This window comes from Scardinius erythrophthalmus (genome assembly GCF_964197995.2).
Source record: "Scardinius erythrophthalmus genome assembly, chromosome: 2".
In the NCBI taxonomy this organism is placed as follows: domain Eukaryota; kingdom Metazoa; phylum Chordata; class Actinopteri; order Cypriniformes; family Leuciscidae; genus Scardinius; species Scardinius erythrophthalmus.
In genome coordinates, this window is record NC_138222.1 from 3,434,913 (window position 1) to 3,449,029 (window position 14,117).

The 14,117-nt window shown below is 37.8% G+C and overlaps 1 protein-coding gene across 1 annotated transcript in view; it reads left to right on the forward strand.

Moving 5' to 3' along the window:
• The window catches only part of cdh15 (cadherin 15, type 1, M-cadherin (myotubule)), a 30,300-nt gene that overhangs the window by 12,191 nt on the left and 3,992 nt on the right, over positions 1–14,117 (forward strand). Inside the window, exons 2-10 of the mRNA XM_081359312.1 lie at positions 127–258; positions 1,353–1,508; positions 2,674–2,818; positions 4,422–4,603; positions 5,251–5,379; positions 6,516–6,701; positions 10,300–10,538; positions 12,202–12,344; positions 12,424–12,657. Of these exons, the coding sequence (XP_081215438.1) occupies positions 127–258; positions 1,353–1,508; positions 2,674–2,818; positions 4,422–4,603; positions 5,251–5,379; positions 6,516–6,701; positions 10,300–10,538; positions 12,202–12,344; positions 12,424–12,657 (1,546 nt within the window). The remainder of the gene's footprint in view (positions 1–126; positions 259–1,352; positions 1,509–2,673; positions 2,819–4,421; positions 4,604–5,250; positions 5,380–6,515; positions 6,702–10,299; positions 10,539–12,201; positions 12,345–12,423; positions 12,658–14,117) is intronic.

Consider the following 14,117-nt stretch of genomic DNA (forward strand, 5'->3'; position numbering starts at 1 on the left):
TTTTCCATGTTTAGTTGAAAACGGTGTTGTGTTAACAGCCCCTGTAGACTGTGTGTGTGTGTGTGTGTGTGTGTGTGTGTCACTGAAGAGCCTCCAGAGTCTGATCACTGTGTGTGTTTGTTACAGGTGAAGTCGAGCGATCTGAACCCATGGAGACTCAGGAGCGCTGGTCCACTGGTCAGGGTGAAGAGAGACTGGGTCATCCCACCCATCCGAGTCTCAGAGAACGGCAAACAGCTCCCTGAAGATCTGGTCCAGGTAAACCAGCAACCCGCATTAGTTCCTCACTGTAGACCTGAAAACACACTTCACAAGTTCATGCTAACTGATATTGAAGCTTGTTTCCGCCACAGAATAAAAAATAAAAAAGGTAAATGCAACTTTTTTTTCTCACAATTCAGACTTTTTTCTCACAATTGCGAGTTTACAATTGAATTGCGAGATATAAAGTCGCAATTGCGTGATATAAAGTCACAATTGTGTGTTATAAAGTCAGAATTGTGAGATATAAACTCAGAATTGCGAGATATAAAGTCAGAATTGCGTGATATAGTCACAATTGTGTTATAAAGTCAGAATTGCGATATATAAACTCACAATTGTGTTATAAAGTCAGAATTTCGATATATAAACTCACAATTGTGTTATAAAGTCAGAACTGCGTGATATAAACTCACAATTGTGTTATAAACTCACAATTGTGTGTTATAAAGTCAGAACTGCGTGATATAAACTCACAATTGTGTTATAAACTCACAATTGCGTGATATAAAGTCAGAACTGCGTGATATAAACTCACAATTGTGTTATAAAGTCAGAATTGTGATATATAAACACAATTGCGTGTTATAAAGTCAGAATTTTGTGATTTTATATTGAGAGTTGAGAGTTTTTATCTTGCAATTCTGACTTTATATCTATGAATTGTGAGATAAAAATCCGCAATTATCTTTTAAAATGTTTAATTCTGTGGCGGAAACAAGCTTCCATAAATTGAATGTCCAGTGATGTAGTTTGTACTTTTATGAGAGTCATATTATAATGGCTTAGAACAATGGGGTTTTCAAATAAATAAAAATCTGAATTAGATTGACAGCATCAACAGACACACTACATACAACAAAACGTTGGAACACAGTATAATCTATATAACTGAACTGATATAGATGCTATTAAATGTAGTTCTTAAATGCACCATTGCTCCATTTTAAAACGTAAACCGTCCAAACAAACCGATTGGTTACACACACACACATGGTAGTCTAAATACCTCAATACCTAAATACCTGTAAGCCTCAACAGACAGACTGTGTACCATACGGCTTCAACATGTTCCATGTCCACTCTTGCAGATTAAATCAGACAAGGTTTTCACCGGAGAGGTGATATACAAGCTGGAGGGACCCGGGGTTGACCAGGACCCCAAAGGCCTCTTCGAAATTGATGATAAAACAGGATGGATCAAGAGCAAAATGCCCCTGGACAGGGAAAAACACAAGAGTTTTAAGGTGAACATGTTTGATTTATGTAAACATTAGGGATGCATGATATATCAGCCACCGTATCGGTATCTGCCGATATATGTTTATTTTTTATGTTATCGTTATCGGCCTGATAAGAAAATTTGGCTGATATATAAAAGCTCATTAATAATGGATTATTTCCTTCAGCTGAGACACTTCAGATGCGCACTGTTCACCATGATGGTTTTTATTTGTCTTAATTATATAAAATTTGGATTTTAGATTTATCGGCCAATATATCGGTTATCGGCTTTCAAATATAAAGAATTATCGGTTATCGGTATCGGCCAAAATGTTTATATGGGTGCATCCCTAGAAAACATTTTCATCTAAAAGTCACATTTTTATTGCCTGTGTGTGAACAGCTTGTAACGAAACTTAAAACACGAGACCATCCCCGACTCGGGACGTTTTTCCTGGGAAAATCGAAAGGATGTGACGTTTACACACGTTATGTTCAGGATAATGCCCAAAGAGCTGTTCTGTACTGTAATGTCCATGTGTCATGCAAAGAAAAGGGATTCACTCCAACTACAATCTCACACAGTCAGATCTTTATCGTCTATAGTCTCAGATATACTTTATAATCAAACTATCATAACAGAGTAATATTAATGACCTCATGATGAATCTCAGAGCTGGTTCAAACATCCACATCTCTATGATCAGATGCTTTCTGAACTGCTGATTTCTCTCCGCTGTTTTATTTTATTGTGTTTATTTTGTTATTGAGAGGAAAGCAAATATTTGCATATTCATCTATTCTAAACGTCACTCGGGATGTTCGCTACCAGTCTATTACTGCAACATTATTTCCAACTTATTTTTACTTCTAAGCAAAGAAGGAAAATAACTCGGCTGTGAGTATTTGAGGGCTTTGAATCACGTTCAGTCTCGTTCGTAATGCGAGCGCGAGAAATAACCCGAGGCTGCAGTTCACCTAACAGCCACCGGTGTCGCTAATAACAAGGGTTTCTGAATTCTATATTGAGCCTCTTTCTTTCTATTACATTTTTCATAATCCTGATTCAGTTTTTTCCCAGATTTAAATGAGATTACAGATTTACAGTGTGGTCTCAGACGTACTGTATCTCACTTGATGAATCATGTGATATCTCTGAATAACTCTATATATGTGTAATATCCTCAGCTCAAAGCCTTTGCTCTCTCACCAAGCGGAGAGCGACTGGAAAGTCCCACAACCATTGAGATCTACGTTCTCGATCAGAACGACCACAGGCCTGAGTTCACCCAGAAGGAGTTCATTGGCACCATTCCCGAGTTCTCTGTTCCAGGTAACGTGTACAATAAATATTTTAATCAATATTTTATGGGAAAAAAACCCTCAATGCAATTAGTAGTTCAAACAAAAACTGACCTTTAACATGTAGGGTTTTTATTCTCAAATCAAGTTATTTAGCACAATGCCTAGACTGTTCATTTCCATGTTCTTCTTTCATGAAAGAAATGATACAAATCTTGTTCACACTTCAGCATACTTAAAAAAAAGAGTATTTATAACGGAAATAATATGCTTTGAAAGAATATACTTCATTGCAGTGTTCAGACACTTAACTTCATGTTATTTGCAATTATATGAAAATTTATTAAGGTTTACATTCAAATTCAATGCAATTAGTTGAACTTAAGAGTGTTTTTGACTCACTTAAGTATTACTTAAGTACTTCTTTATTTGGAATTTCATAATTACTTATGTTATGTCTTAAATAAGGTTTCCACAATTATTAAAACAATGATTTAAAATGTACTTTAAAGTTGACATTATTACAAAGTGCACTTTAAAAGTGTGCTTAAGTGTGTTAAGAAACAGTCAGGAAAAGTCTACTCTCTTTAAGTGCTTTATTTTGCTAATACATTTGCTAGCAGGGCCATAACCATTCAGAAAAATTACATTTACACATTTGGCAGACGCTTTTATCCAAAGCAACTCACATTGCATTTCAAGGTGCACATTTACATTATGATCAGGTCTTGCGTTCCTTGGGAATCAAACCCATGACCTTAATGTTGCAAGCGCCAACGCTCTACTGTTTGAGCTACAATGCTACAATGTATAAACAGCTTGCCAATGTCACAACAATTGAGAGAAAAAATGTGACGATGATTATTAGAGGATGGCATGAATTAGATGCATGAATGGAAGTATCGTGGCATACTGTGACATGGTGCGTGTCGGTCATAAATGGAAGAATTTTTTTTAATTTTTAATAAAAATGATTGTCCAATGTGGTAGTTCGATAATATTTTGCATTTTAGGGGATTTTATGGTACTAAATTATATTTATGCAGTATTTATAATCCATTTATTCACTTTTTGAGCATAGCCCTGAAAATGACATTTCCAACTTAAACTGTCATAAATCTTGATTGCTTTGGAGCAACAGACTGAAGTTCGGTCTCTTTTTAAAAGCAACTCATGGCGAATTATTGCTGAAGTGAAAAAAGTTTACAAAAGTGAACTTGAAAAAAGTCATAAAATGTTACATTTATTGTTATGAAAAATGCACAAAAATACCAATTTTAATTTTTATATGTAATATATTTTCCAAAATCATGTTTAACACCAAAACTGTGAGAAAATCAAAGCTGTGTTCCAAATTTGAGGTTGATATCTCAAAAAATGAGCTTTCAGTGAGATTGTGTTTGTGCGCAGTACCCAACGCGTCCACTAGAGGAAGTTCGTCTCCCATTCATTTTCAATGCGCTCTTTTTTAACCACAAACAATACAAGTGTGAATTTTTTTCAGGACCATTTAACCTTTTCCAATCATGTCCATTATTTTTGTTCACACAGCAACTTCCAAAACAAAACGTAAAAATGTTTGGTCAAAAACAACTCTAGAGTGTTAACCTTGTTGTGTGTTTGTCTGTGATCAGGAACGTCAGTGATGCAGGTTACCGCGGTAGATCTGGATGATCCACTGACGGACAACGCCGCTCTGAGCTTCTCCATCACTGCGCAAGAGAGTATCCCTCCTCACGGCGTTAACAAGACCATGTTCGGCATTAACAACAAAACTGGAGTCATCTACATACGAGATGTGGGACTAGACAGAGATGTGGGTTATTTCGGTCTCTTATGAATGAACAGCACTAGGGGTGTAACGATACCCTCATGTCACGATTCGATACATATCACGATACTGAACTCACGATACGATATTATTGCGATACTCCAAGACATATGGTAAATGGTTAACATATGATTAAAATGCTAAATTTGATATTTCATTGTGTGAGTAAATGAATAGGCTTGGACTTGTTGCTGGAAACCCAAAGCACAGGACAATAGAGACACCAGAATAACAATATTCATGATTCTGAAGCTGAAAATACAGAATTATTTTAGACGAATATGCTCTTTCACTGACTTGATATATTTAATATAATGTAGGACACTTTATACTGGTAACAAGATATTTGGCATTATCAGGACCCACAAATATTCCCCCATTGCATTATTATACATTATATTCAACATTATATATAGTAGTTTAATGTAGTACTGACACTAAAACTCTGAAAACTAGAATTTTTTCCTCACACTGTAATTTTCATTTTGGGTGAACTATCCACGATACATATAGTTGCATGTTTGTATTGCGATATATTGTGACATGATATATTGTTCCACCCCTAAACAGCACAGAATGATTTGAAAGTCTAAAGGAAAGCAGCGTGAACATGACCCCTGTTGTGTTGTCAGGTGGTGCAGTCCTTCAGGCTTCATCTTCAGGTCGCTGATATGTCAGGAATGGGTCTAGCCTCCACTGCTCGAGCCATCATTCACATCTCTGACATTAACAACCACGCTCCCAGATTCCAGCCCGCCGTGGTACGAGACCGACTGAAAACATGTTCAATTACAGATACATCCTAACTTTAGAATCCTATCTTAATGTTTGGTAACCATGGCCATTTCAGTAAGGACCTCATATGTGACCCTGGACCACAAAACCAGTCACATGTCTCACGGGTATATTTGTGGCAATAGCCAACAATACTTTGCATGGGTCAAAATGATTGATTTTTCTTTCATTCCGAAAATCATTAGGATATAAGTAAAGATCATGTTCCATGAAGATATTTTGTAAATTTCCTACCATAAATATATAAAACATGTATTTTTGTGAGTGAATGCAGCACAATCGCCAACATAAATGAACAACTTTAAAGCCACACCGTGGACTTTGTGACCTAAAGAGTTGACGCATACGAGTTATTTTAAATGATTCCTCAGGCAAATATACAGCGTTTGACACTATTAATGCTCCGAGCGGGGCTGCCCTCTTGAAATACCGCCTATGTAAGTTTGGAGGAGACGGACCGTCGTTGAACAGGTCATGTGACCTGGAGAACGTATCGCTTTACGGCCGTCACGTGACCATAGGCTCTGATATACTGTCTTCTAGACTTTTGCGACAGTGCTGCGGCGCTTGTGGCCTCTAGGGGCGCTAGACGTGAAAGTTCCAGGTCTAGTGCCCCTAGCGCCCGCAAAAGTTCCGCGGTGTGGCTTTAAAGGAGATTTTCTCAATGTTTCGATTTATTTGCACCCTCAGATTCCAGATTTTCCAAATAGTCATATCTCGGCCAAATATTGTCCTATTCCAACAAACCATACATCAATGGAAATCTTATTTATTCAGCTTTCAGATGATGTGTACATCTCAATTTAAAAAAATTGACCCATGTCACTGTTTTTTTGGTCCAGGGTCACATTTAGGACAAAAACTATTACAAAATGGCATTTCTTAAGTGCATAATCTTATCTTAACTACATATAGGAAAATGGTATTACAGAAGCATCCTAACTCCACACAAAAATCCTAAAAAGTGTATTAACTTCAGGACAATTCTTTTATTTATTTTTATAAAAAATGTTTTCTTCAATTTTTATTTTATTTTTTTGCACAGTCTGTGATGTTCATCCGATCTGTTTTCTGAGCTGTTGTTCCAATTTTGTGACTGCAGTACAACATGAATGTAATGGAGAACAAGCTTCTGGTGGAGGTGGGCCGGGTCAACGCCACAGATGAAGACCAGAGAGGGGGAGAGAACTGGAGGATTAAGTACACCATCGGAAAGGGAAATCCTTTAGGAAACTTTGCCATCCGCACAGACCCAGTCTCCAACCAAGGCATCATTTCTGTGGTCAAGGTGAGATTAGTGACACAAGTGAAGACTACTGTGGCGTCTGTGGTTCTTCATACACCCTTAAAAATATATATTTTTTAAAGATTTTTAAATCATTACATTTGAACATTTTTGTGCTGAGAAACTACTGGTAAAAGACAAAAAAAAATATATTTTTTATAATAATTTTACATATCTTTCTTATTAAGGAAATAAGGTACACTGAAGTTCCCCTACATGTGAGCTGCATCTGGATCATATTTTTTGGTGACTGCATAAAGTAATCAAAAGTTACAGCATTTGGAACCAGGGCCGGAGTGAGGCCACTTTTCAGCCCTGGAGTTCATGCCCAAGACCGGCCCACTTTTTCCACGGTGGAATTCCAAATTAGCACTTTTTCCAATTTGGATAAATGAAGCAACAGTTCAGTTGTTACTATTGTGTAGTTGGTATTAATACCATAGTTCAACAAATAATGTAAAGGTTAAATAATAATTCACTTAGACTTTATAAGAAGCAATTGCGATTTTATATCACACAATTCAGACTATATCTCGCAATTCTGTATTTCTGACTTTAAAAAGAAGCAATTGCAACTTTATTTCACGCAGTTCTGACTTTATATCTTGCAATTTCTGACTATAAGAAGCAATCGACTTTAATTCACACAATGCTGACTTTATAACACGCAATTGCGACTTTATATCTCACAATTTTGACCATCTCGCAATGCTGACTTTATAACACGCAATTGCAACTTTATTTCAGGCAATTCTGACAGTTATATCTCGCAATTCTGACTTTATAAAACGCAATTGAGACTTAATATCACGCAATTCTGACCATCTCGCAATGCTGACTTTATAACACGCAATTGCAACTTTATTTCAGGCAATTCTGACTTTATAACACGCAATTGAGACTTTATTTCACGCAATTCTGATGTATTCCAAAATGTAAACTCGCAAGTGTGAGATAAAAAGTCGCAATTATCTTTTAAAACGTTTTATTCTGTGACGCAAACAAGCTTCCATACCTCCTGGCCTATCCTCCCAGCCATCCTCCCTGACGCGTACCGTTACGGTAGGGCCGGCCAGGCGCGGCAGGCGCCGGCGATGCCGCGGGCCCGCGGCCGCAGTAGCCTACCTAAAACGTTTTGGAAAAGACTGGCTGTGGACCCAACCAACTCTATACTAGGGGAGGGGAGAACTCCCTCACATGGTACAACCCATGCAGAGGCTGCGCGCTGCAGTGTCAGAAGGCGGAACGTGTAATGTTACTAACGTGACATTGAAATGTGAAACAAAAAACAAAAAAAACAAAAAAAAAAAATCCTCGACCGGCCCAAAAGTGAAGCGGCCCACCGGGAATTCTCCCGATTCTCCCGATTACCCAATCCGGGCCTGTTTGGAACCAATGTTAGTCCTTGATGCCCCCTAATGGGCATTTTGTTAATTGTGATCTTGTGATCGACGCAATTAATTATGTTGATTCTGGACTATTTTCAATCGAGAGCATCCACTGTAAGTAATTATGTGCGATTTTCTACGATCTGTGCATGTTTCATGAAGTTACAAGCGAAAATGCCACGTGAAAGCTACATTTGTTTTTAGTTAGTGCCTGTGGAGTTTTGTGTGTCGTAACTCCGTCAGGAATATTCTCGTGATTGACGCAATGGATAATCATTTTAATAGTGAGAATCTGCTGTAAATCATTGTCCACGATCGGAGGTCTATGTGGTGTATCTATGTGGTGTTTTTAATCTGCTTTAAGACAAAGCATGTGTAAATTCATAAGTCGACAGCATTGCTGAGTATTTCCTCCTTAAAACTGCAGTGAACCAAAGACAGTCTCAAAAACACGCTTTGAAATCGCTGGTGTTTCTGACGGCACAAACTACCTTGTAACCAATCAGATCAACGTGTGATCGTCAACCAGTGGATCTCTGAGCTGAGCGAGTGAGTGGAGGCGGGGCTCATTTGCATATTTATAGAACCGCGCATACTAAATGAGGCAAGGGTGTCGAGTTACATTCAAACTATTTTAAGGCAAGGCAAAAACTTTTGGTGATCAAAGATGAGTTTTAAGGGATAAAATGATTGACTACAGGAAGACTTTAAAAGAACCTTTTTTTTTTTTTTGGTTGGTGTAAAGAACAGTTTAAAAATCAAAAGAACTGTTTTCCACTATAAAAAAAACACATACATGTGCAATGGAAAGTATGGGTAGTGCCGTATTCAGTGATTGACAGGAATCAAAACGAGGCTGTGAGGGAAAGAAAACGTTCAATGGATTGTACTGTTGTTTAACAACATGCTGATTGTCCAGCCAACAATTTTTTTTTCTGAAAAACGGTGGTGGAAGTTATGTGCTGTAGGAACTTTATTCTGTGCGCACCATTGCAAAGACTGTACGTCTATCCCTCACAGCCTCATTTTCATCCGTGTTAAATTCAATATGACATGTACCCTGAGTAAGGAGTATAGGACCACCAAAATCAGTTACTGGCCAATTTCAACTGGCTTTTTTTTTTGGGGCCGACATTGCCGCTTGAAACAAGAAGACAGGGTGGTACATATCGAAGAGCCTGTCCCATTTTTTTATCATCAGAGTGTGACAAAGCCGTATTTGACAACTTTTGCCACACTTCTAACCGATTCCCCCTTTAGTGAACTGTTACTAGACAAAACAATGACCATATTAACTCTTTCCATGTGGCTTTCCATGTTTTCACTGTTATACGGTAGGGGGCGCTATTAAAGAAAATTCCAGACCAAAACACAGGCGAAAAAGACGATTAAAGCATTGCTTAAGCACATTGTATACTTTGAAAGTCTCAGATTTTTGTTCAAAATATTGCTTTTTTATATAACTTACCTACTTTCAGGTGTTGATTAAAAAAGAATGCATGAAGCTAGAATAAAACAGTTCATTGTATTTTTTAAAGTTCTGCTCTGTTTTTTCTTTTGATACATTGCATGCAATAAAGTAATCTGGGAGCCATGAAAGTTTTGTGTAAATGATCATAAATGCTGGCAGTGGCTGGCTTTTTTTATTTATTGTATTTTTGACTTTAAAAAAAATATATGTATATTCTGTGGAAATATAAAAATGGGTCGGACACGATCCCTGAATCATTCACTATCCTCTATGACAAATAGAAAAAAACTAAAAGTGTGCACAAGTTTTCAAATGCAGCTTTATAATGTAGGGGGCGGGACATTTGAGATTCTAGAGAGCATTTGATTGGCCAGAAATCTGATGAGAAGCTGAAGTGCAGAAAGATAGACTAAATTTTGAATGCAAATTTCTTCAAAATGTGAATTTTGTCATTGTTTCAGAGAACACTAGTATTACAAACTGTCAGAGAAAAGGTACAAAAGCTGTTACTGGGACAGTACTCTTTCAAAATATATTTGTACCTTATTTCCAAAAAAAAATTTTTTTTTTAAATGCAGCCTAAATGTTATCTTGCCATTTATAAGGTCAGGAATCAACATTAAAGGTTTGAGGTTCTGTTTGAGTATTTATCCCTCTTTTTCCATCCGCTTCAGTGTGTGAATGTGTCTGTATGTATTATTTGCACATACATTTCAAATCCAGTGTCTCTGCTCTCTTGCAGCCGCTGGATTATGAATCTCAGGCGGAGTATCAGCTGCTTATAACAGCAGAGAATGAAGTCAGGCTTAAAGCCCCATACCAACAAACACACAGCGCTACCGTCACCGTCAGAGTGATGAATGAAAACGAGGCCCCGATCTTCTACAAAAACCCCATTAAAGTCACTGTCCCGGAGTCTGTTGTTCCCGGTACTGTGCTGGCCTCGGATATCGCTCATGATCCAGATAATGCCAAGCTGAGGTGAGGCTCACTTCAATCACATCAATACCTGATGAAGCCGTGTGGATGTTCCTGGATATTAGTTCTGGAACAATATTCTTAAGCAATCATATCCCTAAGATTGACCTTAACCTAAAACTGTAGTAAAAAGAGTAATACAAAATTTACTTCTAAATCTGATTTATAACAAGTTATGAACTTAGGAGCAGTTTGCTCTTTGCGTAACCCTTGTGAAAAAGAAGTGTGCTTAACTTTATTGAATGTGCTTCAGATCTGAAAGTATATAAACTATACTTGCAGAAAATACAGTGGTAATAAAATAAAAGGCCGTTTAAATGTCCTTAAAAAGAGTACATTCATTTTTTCAAAAAAGAGCACTTTGTAATAATGTCAATTTAAAAGTACATTTACTTAAAAGTTCATTTTAAATAATCGTTTTATCTTTTGTCACGCTTTAAAGACGTACCTTTGATATTTAAAGCACAGTATTTGTCTGAAACATGCTAGCAATACAATGATATATACTAGGAACTGCACAGCAACACTCTAGCAACCATCCAAAACAAACTAGCAAACACATAGCAACACCCTAGCAACCAGCCAGATTACCCTCGCAACACCCTAGCAACCACAAAGCAACAACTCCAAGCACCCTAGCAATCGCATAGCAACACCCCAGCAACCACCCAGAATACTCTCAAAACCGCATAGCAACACCCTAGCAACCACTCAGAGTACCCTTGTAACTGAAGAGCAACACCCTAGCAACCAAGTCAAGTCTTTGTTTATCAAGTCTCAACTTTATTTATATAGCGCTTTATACAATACATATTGTTTCATAGCAGCTTCACAGTGATAACAGGAGAATCATGCATTTCGGCTGTCAGTTCACCACAACCATTATAAAAGTACCTTAGCAACCTTAGTACATAGCAATACCCTAGCAACCATCCAGAGTACCTTAGCAACTACATACATCCTAGCGATCACTCCAAGTACCCTAGCAGTTACATAACCACCCAGAATACCCTAGAAACCACATAGCACCCTGGCAACCAGCCAGAGTACCCTAGTTACTGAAGATTAACACCCTAGCAACCACCTTGAGTACCTTAGCAACCGCATGGCAACATCCTAGCAACCACCCAGAATGCCCTTGAAACCAGTGTGCAACACCCTAGCAGCCACCCCGAGTACCCCAGCAACCACATAGCAACACCCTAGCAACCACCCAGAATACTCTAGAAATCGCATAGCAAATGATTTGTCTGAGAGACTTAAAACCTTCAACTTTCTCTCTTTCTCTCTCTAAAAACTATACCATATTTAAAAAAAAAAAAAAACATTTAAAAAACAATACATTTTTTGAAATTGCTTATAAAGATGTACTGAAGTCCTACTGAAGTGGGTCAAAGAAGCACTCTTAAATTCACTTAATTGCTGTAATATAAATTTAATTGAATTCATTTTTATTTGCACGGTAAATAACAGCAGATGTTTAAGTGTCTGAAAACATTACATTCAGTTTGCACTTGCGTATATATTCTTTAAAAGTATATTATTTCCGTAACAAATACTCTGTGCTAAAGTGCACTTCTTTTTCATAAGGAAAAGCTTGCATGCATTAAGCCTAATCTACTGTCTGCCCTAAACTTAGAATTTTAAAAAAGGTATTTTTGTTCAGGTTTGAAATCCTTCAGGATCCTGAGGGTAGGTTGGCTATTGACCGTGCGACTGGGCAGATCACAACCAGAACAACCTTCGATATCAAATCTCCCCACGTCAGGAACAACATTTACTCTGCCGTCGTGAAGGTCACGGATCAGGGTGAGCACCTCGGACCCCGAGACAGAGACAGCGGACTTTCTCCGAATTAAAATGTTGATTATGGTTTCTCTGTTTGCAGATGCCGACGGCATCTCTGCGACAGCGACTCTGGAGGTCAGTCTGTGGGAGACCAATGATTACCCACCAGTGCTGAAACCCTCGAGTGGGACGGTGTGCAGCAACTGGGACCGGGATAAACTGGGCCTGATGATCAGTGCGGTGGACGAGGACATGTCTCCTCAAGCCGACCCCTTCACCTTTCACATTCCTGACCAAAACATAGCAGCCAACTGGACCATCATAACTCTCAATGGTAAAACTTAAAACATCATTTATATGGATTTGTACTAGGGGTGTAACGGTACACAGAAGTCACGGTTCGGTATGTACCTCGGTTTTGGGGTCACGGTTTAATACGAGTTCAGTACATTTACATTTCTGATTGAAGATGCATTTACTAGATAAGTTGTTTTGCGGGGGAATTAATCTAAATGAAGTGAGTTTTTGCTTAAAACAAGCAAAATTATCTGTCCATGGGGTAAGAAAAAACAAGATTATTTTTCTTACCCCATGGACAGATAATTTTGCTTGTTTTAAGCAAAAACTCACTTCATTTAGATTTATTTCCCCAGAAAACAAGACATAATATCTAATGGCATTTTACTACTTTAGTAAATGCATCTTGATTAAAGAATGTTTTTGATATTTGGACTGGAAATAAGACAAAAATACTGAGTAAGAAAAGTATTTTTTGCAGTGTTGGGCTGTCAGTGAAAATGTTTAGTTTAGATAGTCGAGCACACGTCAAGCTTTTCTTGCGATTTTCCATGTAGCCTACTTTAGTTTTTACATTCAAGAAGCTCGTTCAACATGCAACCGGTTTTCTGTGGTAACGGACAAATACCCGCCGATAAAAGAGAATGAACATGTCCTGTATCTGAGGCTAAAGTAATAAATATTGATAATGCAATGGCCCGTATTATATCTCTGACTCCAAATGATCGGCCACTGATCCCATATTCAGATGATAGTCACTTCCTTTCATAGATTAATGAATGAATGAATGAATGAATGAATATGTCTGTCGACTTGATGCTCACTCGTTTTAACGACGCGAAGACACGCGTGAGCTCATGCCGTGAAATGCTAATATGAATGCTGATTAAATTAACGCAGTTGTGTCTATAATTTTAACTAAATAACTCCCACTCGATTGGGACTAACACAGTAGCCGCTGTTCATTTCTCTGCTATTCGACTCTCGATTTTGAATCAAATTTCAGTGCGATGTATGCATAGATTTGATTTTAGATTTGATCATAGATTTTAAATCTACGCATATATGGAATTGAAATTTGATTCAAAATCGAGAATCGAACAGCAGGGAAATGAACAGAGAAATGAATCGAGAGTCGATTTTGAATCGAATCGTGACCAAGAATCGATTTGGATCGAATCGTGACCCCAAGAATCGATTTGAATCGAATCATGACCCCGACCCCAAGAATTGATTTGAATCTAATCGTGACCCCAAGAATCAATTTGAATCGAATCGTGACTCCAAGAATCGATTTGGAATCTAATCGTGACCCCAAGAATCGGTTTGAATCTAATCGTGACCCCAAGAATCGATTTGAATCTAATCGTGACCCCAAGAATCAATTTGAATCGAATCGTGACTCCAAGAATCGATTTGGAATCGAATCGTGACCCCAAGAATCGGTTTGAATCTAATCGTGACCCCAAGAATCAATTTGAATCGAATCGTGACTCC